Raw genomic sequence first — 10327 nt, 5'->3', positions numbered from 1 at the left:
CATTTGCTCACATTGAACTTCATCAGCCATTTCCTGGATCACTCTCCCAAACTGTCTAGATCCTTCTGCAGCCTCCCCACTTCCTCAGTACTACCTGCCTGTCCACCTAACTTTGTATCATCGGCAAACTTCGCTAGAATGCCCCCACTCCCTTCATCCAGATCATTAATATATAATGTGAACAGCTGCGGCCCCAACACCGAACCCTGCGGGACACCGCTCGTCACCGGCTGCCATTCCGAAAAAGAACCTTTTATCCCAACTCTCTGCCTTCTGTCAGACAGCCAATCCTCAATCCATACAGTAGCTCACCTCGAAAAGCCACATGCAGAATGGGAGAGAGATCTCTGCTACATACTGTTTTTCATTTGTGCTCTATGGTTTGTTCCTTCAGACGCACACTGAGACAAACATCAACTGCGCTTGGAGGACCATCAACTCGGTGAAAGGTGCTCTTTGATCTGGCAAAACTTGTTGGTCTTCCAGAGCCAGGAGTTGACCTTGACTGAGTGTTGCAGACTGGCACATTCCAAGGTCCAGGACTATGTGCTGAGGGACGCGATGAAGCTTGGGGCAGCTGCCGCCAAGGAGCAGTGAGGAAAAACCAGTGTCTGTGGTCTTTCTGCTGAAGTTACATTTGTGACTTTGTGTGTGTATACATTTTTTAAAGAATAAGGTTTGTTTTGAAATTAACGAAAAAAGGGAAAAAAAATCATCGCAGTCAATGAATAGGTGCATTCGCTGTCAAAGTTTAGAATTGATCAGTTGAGTTAAATACCAGAGGACAACTATAGTTTAAATGGTAGCCCAGTACCATTACAGCTGATCCTCTGCCTTAACTCCACATTTCTATCCACTCCCCCTATTCCTGGATTCACTAAGAGACAGAAAACTGTGTCTCAATCTTAACGGTATTCACCGATGGAGCATCACAATCGTTGGGGAAGAAAATTCTGAAGATTCACAACCCTCTGAGTGAAGAAATTACTCATAAGTGGATGGCCCTTAAGTGCCTTGAGATCTAGGTACCCCAGCCAGAGGGAAACAACCTCTCAGTGTCAACCCTCCCAAACCCCTTTTCTGTTTTTTAGTTTGTGTTTTGAAAGTTTGCACTTTGCAAGAGGAAATAGTTCCAAGCTGTGGTCATTCCATCTGCACCGTGGTCAATGAACCCCAGGTGAGTCAGGAATCCCAGCAATCTGTGTGGTTATTATGATATCAATGCCCAACCATTTAGACATAACTTGTGATAGCTTCAATTTATTATCACCAGGATCCATAATCTTTTTCAGTGTCCACACATGTTATTCTCTTTCCATTTTATTAACATTCTCCTCCTGGGTTAATTCACTTCAGAATTTAAAACTAAAACCGCCAATTCAACCTATCTGGTTCATTCATTTAGGGAAGGAAATCTGTCGTCCTTACCCAGTCTGACCCACATGCGAGTCCAGGCCCACGGCAATACGGCTGCCTCTGAACTGGCCCGAACAAACCAATATAACAAGCGTGTAGTGCAGATGAAAATGGCTGCAGCCACAGCCAGAGCAAGTGGAATAGGTGTTACATTTTGTGAGGGGAGGGGGACTTCAATTCTGGGGGATGTGAGACCTTTCAGAGAAACACATCAATGGCATAGATTCCTGCCCGGTACAGGTGAAAGACCCCTGTGAATGTCAGGTGTTAACCTACTGACCGGAGTCCAAATCCCACCCCTTCGATCCATAGCCTACTCGCTTCACACCATGACCCATCAAACATTGCATCCTGTTAAAGATGGTTAGGCTCTGGACCTTCAATGTAAAAATTATGGCTAGACAAACATTCCCAAACATACCAGATGTAGAAAAATAAACATATATTTCCAAATGTGATAACATATTTACAGTACATGCCACCTGTGTGCCCTCAGAAGATGGTCTTCTCTCCCTCTTTCACACCATGTCCTGGGATGAAGGGAGCCTGCTCTACAATGGGGCCTGTTGGTTTCGGAGCTAATGTTGGGTGGTATTTGTGTCTGGATGGCCCAGACTTGTTAAGTGTGTCCTGCCCTGAGGGAGGTGCACCCCTCTTTGAATTGATCTCCCACGGTGGGGGGCTGAGGGTCACTAGCAGCGAGAAGCTGAAAGGTTGAGCCAACTCGCGAGTGTTCTGAGAGGAAACATCAGAGGGTTCCTCTTCTGTCTCGATACCTACTGTCTACGCCCTATCGGAGGAGTGAGCTTCAGAACCTCCATATCCTGCAGACGTGGAGACTCTTTTGACCTGGTTCTCCATGGAAGTTGCCAACATGGAAGAAGCAAAATGCTTACATGCCAGAGGCAGCTGGTCCCCGAACCCATTGCTGCCTGACTGCAGCATCAGGTTGCTCAGTGCTAGTCCTGTATCTACTCGTTCAGGCCAACAAAATGGCGACTGGTGATACCCGGGCCTGAGCAGGCGCCTGGCCTCCAGCTCTCCTCAGAGTGTATGCGTTTCTTCCTCCTGTGGGGGTGTGGCACTGAGGTGCCCACCAGCCCCTGACTCTAATCTAGATAACGTACCCATCGAGGTGTCAGCGTCTGAGCTGAGGGAGGGTTGCAGGAGGCAGCCTGGCCGACACTTCCTCTGTGACATCCGTGCCCTCTTCCTCAGAGGTGGGGGTGGGGATGTCTTGAGGGGCCATCCTCTTGACTGCGGAGAACACGGTGATGTCACTGGGACCTGCAGGAGACAAAGCAGAGAAGGCATCTTGGACACAGGGTAGACGTTCTGAGATGTGAGGAACACACTCAGAGTGATGGTGACTGGACAGTAAACAACGCTTCTTACTTGGTTGCCTAGACACGGATGTTTCTGCACCTCCACAGGACTGTTCATCGCTGGCGAGAGCCAAGGTCCTCTCCTTGTTGGGGCTGGAGGACCCAAATTACGGGCACTCCAGCACCCGTCCTGGCTCTTTCAGCACAATTATAGGATGGTTTCGCCTGGAATGAGAGCAAGGGAGTGATTGAGCAGCGGAGAGGTGGTGGTGCAACTGTCACTACTGGGTTAGATGGGGTAGTGTTGTTGGGGTTTGTGGTGGGTGAGAGTAAGTGGGGGAAGATGATGCATGGAGAAGTGAGAGTGGCAAGCCCTCAGCATTGGTGCGAGCGGACACAGTTGGAGGGAGAGAAGAGTGGGTCTGAGACCGATATTTAAAACTTAAATAAAGGCAATTGTGAAAGGACGAAAACACGAACATGAACCGGCAAATTAGAATCATAGAGTCACTAGTGTTGAAACGGGTCATTTGGACGATCAAGTCAATGCTCCAACCAGCATCCCACCAAGATTCACCCCACTACTCTATCCCTGTAACCCTGCATTTCCCATGGCTAATCCACCTAGCTGGATTAGCCTTGGACTTCACCAGTTTCTTCATCCCCCTCCCCCTACCTTGTCTCAGCCGAATCCCTCCAACCCGGCACCGCCTTCCTGACCTGCAGTCTTCTTCTTGACCTCTCCGCCTCCATCCTACTCCGACCTATCACCCTCACCTTGACCTCTTTCCACCTATCACATTCCCCACGCCCCTCCTCCAAGTCCCTCCTCCCTACCTTTTATCTTCTCCTGCTGAACACTCCCTGCTCATTCCTGAAGAAGGGCCTGTGCCCGAAACGTCGAATCTCCTGTTCCCTGGATGCTGCCTGGCCTGCTGTGCTGTTCCAGCAATAAAGTTTCAACTTTAATCCACCTAGCTGGCCCATCACTGGATATTATGGCTGAAAATGTGTTGCTGGAAAAGCGCAGCAGGTCAGGCAGCATCCAGGGAACAGGAGAATTGACGTTTTGGGCATAAGCCCTTCTTCAGGAAGTTTATGCACGAAACGTCGATTCTCCTGTTCTCTGGATGCTGCCTGACCTGCTGCGCTTTTCCAGCAACACATTTTCAGCTCTGATCTCCAGCACCTGCAGACCTCACTTTTCCCATCACTGGATATTATGGGCAATTCAGCATGGCCAATTCACCTAACCTGCCCATTTTTGGACCGTGGAGGGAAATCAGAGGACTCAGAGGAAATCCACGCAGACACGGGGAGAATGTGCAAACTCCACACAGACAGTCGTCCAAGGTTGGAATCAAACCCCGGTCCCTTGCCACCCCTTAAGATTAGGTTAAGATTAATGTCAATACCGTTGCAGTGGCTGACAAATGGAATGTTTCAGAATACACAGAACAGTTGCTTTCCACTGAAAAAGAAAAATTCTAAGAGGAGAAACCACTGTTAAAATTAAAGGTAGCAAATTTAAAGAAAATGTACATAATTATGCAAAGGTGAGTTACAGAATAGAAAATTGTTGTTTTTTAGTAATGGTGGAAACAAGCTCACGTTAGAGCCCAGTATGAAGGTGAAGTTGCCCACAGATTGATTTAGGCTCCATTTATTTGCTGGTGAGAGGGTTGGAATCAGTGACCAGGAAATCTACTGGGTTTTTTTATTCATTAATGGGATGAGAGTGTCACTGGCTAGGTCAGCATTTATTGGCCATCTCTAATTGCCCAGAGAGCAGTTTAAGAATCAACCACATCGCTGTGGGTCCAGACCAGACAAGGATGGCAGTTTCCTTCCCTAAAGGTCATTAATGAACCAGATGGGTTTTTCCGTTTCATGGTCATCATTAGACTCTTCAGTGCAGATTTCTTTTTGAATTCAAATTCTACCATCTGCATTGGCAAGATTTGAACCCAGGTCCCCAGAAATCCACCTGGGTCTCCGGAGCAACAGTCCAGCAATAATACCACTAGGCTATCACCTATCCACCAGATAGCAACCGTTATCCTAACATCTCAGAGAAAACTTCTGTTTGTGCATTACTGAATACTGGACAGCTTGACAATTTAGCCAAGGAATGGGAAGAATAGCATGCAAGGTATTGTGGGATCTATAATGATATATAATTACTGTCAAATCAAGAGATAATTAACATGATACATTTTTAAATGTCTTCTTTTGATGTGGACATTGCTGGCAGGGACAGAATTTATTCCCCATCCATAACTACCCTGGAGATGTTGATGGTGAGTTGCTGAGAAATCTGATTGTATTATAGAGTGCATTCTATAAATGTCTTGATATATGTATACTGTTATAGCTTTCTCCCACTAATGTACATTCTATACAGTACATTTTCTTCAGAGAAAAGAGATCAAGATTATAAATCATTCTTTCCTACTGCTTCTGACATTTTCTCACAAACAGTAACATGAAAGGGTTAACACCAATTTCCAAAAATCCCTTCACATCTCTCTGTGATATTTTGTGGCAAGTTCCTGCTATTCACAAGGAGTCATCTCCTGACAGAGTTATTGATGGATTGGGTCTTGGCTATTCACAGTCTCCTATATATCCTGTAGCAACACCCCCTTCCCCCATCACACTGCTCCCTGAGATTGGAGCTGCAGATCACGTAAGTTTTATAGTAATTCCCATCACAATGCAGAACTAGTTGAACCAGAGGAAGCCAATGAGCTTCAACCAGCTCCTCCTGATCTACTTCCATTTACCAGGGTTTAACTATGAGTTATGATTAATAATATAATGACCCTGCCTATGACCTATTAAGGGAAGGCAATGGCCTAGTTGCATTATCGCTAGGCTATTAGTCAAGAGACCCAGGTAATGTTCTGGGGACCAGGGTTCAAATCCTGCCATGGCAGATGGTGGAATTGAAGTCCAATGGTGATCATAAACCATTGTTGAATGTCGGAAAACCCCATCTGGTTCACTAATGCCCTTTAGGGAAGGAAACTGCCATCCTTTCCTGGTCTGGTCGACATGTGACTACAATGTGGACATGGGCAATAAATGCTGGCCTGGTCAGAGAAGGTCAGATCCCGTGAATGCATGCACCTTCTACCCCCCATAAAGTGTAACTCTCCTCTGACATGACGATACAGGAGAAATGCAGGAAGGATGTTCCCAATGACCAGAGGATCCAGAATCGAGGTGGGGATAGGTCTCACAGTTTAAGGATATAGGGTAGGCCGTTTATGAGTGAGTTGAGGAGTCTGTGAGACTCTCTCCCACAGAGAGCAGTTGAGGCCAAAACATCGAATGGTTTTAAGAAGGAGTTAGATATAGTTCTTAGGGCTCAAGGGATCAAAGGATCTGAGGAGAAAACGGGAACAGGGCCCTGAGTTGGATAGTCAGCCTTGATCATATTGGATGGCAGAGCAGGCTCAAAGGGCCAAATGTCCTACTCCTGTTCCTATTTGCTCTGTGTCTGTGTTGGTTCTAACCACAGCTCAGTCACTCTGACGCACCACAACCCATTCATCCATCATCTCCATTAGCTCCTCAATTTTCCAATCTACTGATGTCCTTGTCCCTCCTGCAGTGAATTTGCTTCTTTCTTCTTGAGTGAGAAGATAGAGTGGACAAGCAGGAGGGAGGTTTTCCTGCCTGATTACATTGTTCTCAGCTCATTACATAGTCGATGCCAAACTGTTATGGGCAGCAAGCTCAGCGCCACTTGCCTGGTCTCAGCTGCCTGACTCAGGGGGGCCTGGCCAGGTCTCACGCCCCCCCGCCCCCATCGTCTTAACACTTAGCAACCACCAAAGCTGGGCCACAATTGTCTGGAAGTTCTCAATGGCTGACCGACATGCAGAGGCTTCACCCCAACATGCAAAGAAATTCTTCGGAGAATGGCGCTTTGGTAATGATGCTCACTGGCACAAACACAGTTAGCCAAATGACCTCATTCTGCACAACACAGCAATTCTGTGCTATCACTACATGTGGTGGCGGCGTTGTGTGTGTGTGTGTGTGTGTGTGTGTGTGTGTGTGTGTGTGTGTGTGTGTGTGTGTGTGTGTGAGAGAGAGTGTGTGGTGTGTGTTGGTGAACAAGGAGGGAGCATCTTGTGAATTGGGGTGGGGGAGGAGGTGATAGAGGGAAGACAGGAGGGTGGTGGGAATGAGACGTGGAGGGTCAGGATGTTGCAACCATCGTGGGGCAGCCTGCATTTACCAATTGGCACTCGCTGGCCTCTCAACTTTGTGGTTTCTTCAGGAAGAATGGGGAGAAAGTGGATGTGGGAAAACAAGGTTAGAATGCCTTTAGTGTTTAGCGCTGACATTTAATTTGATCTGCTCCTGGGCCTGCAAAAGATCTAAACTCAAGTTAACTGCAGCACTGCAGGTTTGCCAAACAAATCCTGTGGTCTTGGTTCTGGGCACTGATCCATATTTAATAGGGCAGATCACAGCACACTGCTGTAACACTGACTACGTAACAATGCTCACAATCACTGGAGCCGAACCAGCACACATTTCAGCCTCAGGTGTTGGGCCAATAGGTAACCTCACACCCACGACAGGACAATATAATGAAGCCAATTTTTTTAAAAACATTGATTTCAGAAGCTTGAAGGAATCGCAGTGATTGCAAGAGAACCAAAGACCAACAAGTGAGCAATCAGTCCACCAAGCTCAACTAAACTCCCAGCTCCAATCAACAGGAGATTGAGTGGGTCTGTGTACATGTGCACGTGCGCGCGTGTGTGTGTGTGCTTCCCCATTTATCTGTGTGTACCCTTCTCTCTCTGTGTGTATGTATTTATCAGTCTGTGTGTGCATCTGTGCATGTGTCTGTGCCTGAGTGTGCCTGTCTGTCTGAGTGCCTACATTTCTGCTTTTCACTAATTTTGAAATACAAGAATAAAGCATTCAGCAAGATGACGATATGGATGCCTGAGGGTTCAAAGTAGACTTCTCAGCAGGTAACATTCTCACTACGGAGTCAGAGGAATGAGGATTTCATGAGTTCCAGAGATCAAAGCATGCAATCCAGGTCTATACCCGTTCACACACTGCTGATGGAGTGCTGCACTGTCAAAGGGGCTTTTTTATGGATGAGATGTGAAACTGAAAAACCGTCTGCCCCCTCAAGTGGATGTAAAGTGTGAAGAAGGTTGGGGGTTCTCCCTGAAGAAGGGCTCATGATCGAAACGTCGATTCTCCTGCTCTTTGGATGCTGCCTGACCTGCTGCGCTTTTCCAGCAACACATTTTCAGTTCGGTTCTCCCTGGAGCCAATATTTATACTTTAACCCACGTCATTGAAAACAGATAACCTGATCATTGGTCATGGTGTGACAGCTTATTGTGCACAAACTGACTGCCACATCTTCTACATTACAACACTGAACACACTTAAAGTATCTCACTGGATGCAAAGTGCTTGTGCAACCTTTGGTTGTGAAAGGTGTTACATAAATGCAAATCATTCATTTTCACTTTTTACACATGCACATCCAGGCAAGGTCACTGAATTTGAACAGTACAAGAATTTCAAAGAATCATACAGTACAGAAGAGGCCCTTCGGCCCGTCAGATTCTTAACTTACTTTAGAATTGCTGCATGCTGAAAGATCAAGGACTGTGATCCTGTCCGCGAGTGAAAAACAAATCACATCATCAAATGTTTGACCAATCACAGTAATTAAATCTCTAGTGATAGAGAGCATTGGTCACCTCTTTCTGATCAACATTTATCCCAACACCAACAGATGAAACAGGTCATCGATGTTAATGGGAACGGAACAATGAATTGCCACATTTCCTACATTATAAGATTACTGAATCTTACCATGATGTGGAGGTGCCAGTATTGGACTGGGATGGACAAAGTTAAAAACCACACAACTCCAAGTTATATTTGGAAGTACTAGCTTTCGGAGTGCTGCTCCTTCATCAGATACCTGGTACGGGGTTAGGGTTTGAAGATGGCGTGGGCACCAGGAATCCTGGGAAGTCCTGGCAGTGATCTGTGGTGAGTGGGACAATGTGACACCTGATGAAGGAGCAGCGCTCTGAAAGCTAGTACTTCCAAATGAACCTGTTTCACTATAACCTGGTGTTGTGTGATTTTTAATTGAATCTTGCCAGACATCAGCAAATTGACAATTTTTGGCAGGTTTTACAGAAGGTTTCTCTCCGCCAACCCCACCAAGTGATCTCTTCCCAAAACCCCCATGACTCAATCACTGTCCCCCACTCTTGTCACATTCTCCCACTCACCACAGATCACTGCCACGACTTCCCAGGATTTCTGGTGCCCACGCCATCTTTAAACCCTAGCCCCGTACCTGGTCACTCATTAGCAACCTGCAATTGGCCCAGACAGGTCGGGCAGAGTGGTATTCACACCCCGATTTGCAACGCGGGGAATCCAAAGGTTCTGTGGATTGGGGGTGGGGGGTAAAATGCGGCCTGTCGCTACGCACGGAGCATGCCCATGAGGTGCTGGTGTCTGGTGTCCATGATGGAGGACTAGAGGAGCAAGCTGCAGTCACCAGGCAATCGCTCTGACTTTCATCGTCAGGAACTGTCACTGCCTGGCTTCTGTCAGTAGGTGGAAGAATGGGAAACTGTGTCTGAACGAGGTGCGGGGACACAATAATGGGGATGTCAAGACAGCAGAGAGGCCTCACATTGCTCACGAGTGGGAATCCTGTCTCGTCATTCACCATTCAGTTGGAAAATAGAGGTTAATAAAATTATGAGAGGCATGGATACGATAAATAGACAAGGTCTTTGCCCTGAGGTGGGACAGTCCAGAACTAGAGGGCATAGGTTTAGGGTGAAAGGGGAAGGTTTTAAAAGGGACCTAAGGGGCAACTTTTTCACGCAGGGGGTGGTGTGTGTATGGAATGAGCTGTCAGCGGAAGTAGTGGAGGCTGGTACAATTACAACATTTAAAAGGCATCGGGATGGGTATATGAATAGGAAGGGTTTAGAGGGATATGGACCAAGTGCTGACAAATGAGACTAGATTAGGTTAGGATATGTGGTCGGCATTTGAACTGAAGGGTCTGTTTCCAGGCGGTACATCTCTATGACTCCAGATTATCTTGGGGATCATGTTCTATTGTAAACATGAGTATTAATCACTGAGCACACAGCATTTAAGAAAAGTGCACCGATCAGATATTTCCTGTATTGTGTAGTTTGTGAATGTTGGCAGTGTACGTGGTTTCTGTGCTACCCCTTTGGTGATCGTGCTTCATTGCAGATCCATGACATGTCTACAACTGTCTCTTCAGATCAAAACTCTAAAAGGAACCAAGTGGCCAACACAGAGCTGCCTTACACTCTCCAGTGATTCTGATCACTCAAGACCTCTCGGAGATAGATAATACAAGGAATCTACACACAAGGAGGGGGGGCGGGGGGTCTTAGATCAGATTGGTGCTGGAAAAGCAGGCAGCATCCGAGGAACGGGAAAATCGATGTTTCAGGCAAAAGCCCTTCATCAGGAATAGAGGCAGGGAGCCTCCAGGGTGGAGAGATAAATGGGTGCGG

At 46.8% G+C, this 10327-nt stretch overlaps 1 protein-coding gene across 2 annotated transcripts in view; it reads right to left on the bottom strand.

The window, feature by feature from the left end:
• Window positions 1-10327, bottom strand: part of LOC122550137 — an 81445-nt gene that overhangs the window by 65037 nt on the left and 6081 nt on the right. Inside the window, exons 2-3 of one of the 2 annotated variants that reach the window (XM_043690776.1) lie at window positions 2812-2966; window positions 2544-2703 (exon numbers count right to left, since the gene is read on the bottom strand). The exons of the other annotated variant lie outside the window; for it this stretch is intronic. Of the exons in view, the coding sequence (XP_043546711.1) occupies window positions 2544-2703; window positions 2812-2859 (208 nt within the window). The 5' untranslated portion in view covers window positions 2860-2966. The remainder of the gene's footprint in view (window positions 1-2543; window positions 2704-2811; window positions 2967-10327) is intronic. 2 annotated transcript variants of the gene reach the window in all.

Source organism: Chiloscyllium plagiosum, chromosome 5 (genome assembly GCF_004010195.1).
Source record: "Chiloscyllium plagiosum isolate BGI_BamShark_2017 chromosome 5, ASM401019v2, whole genome shotgun sequence".
NCBI lineage: Eukaryota > Metazoa > Chordata > Chondrichthyes > Orectolobiformes > Hemiscylliidae > Chiloscyllium > Chiloscyllium plagiosum.
The sequence above is the reverse complement of the archived record's forward strand: the minus strand, read 5'-3'. Positions and strand labels throughout refer to the sequence as shown.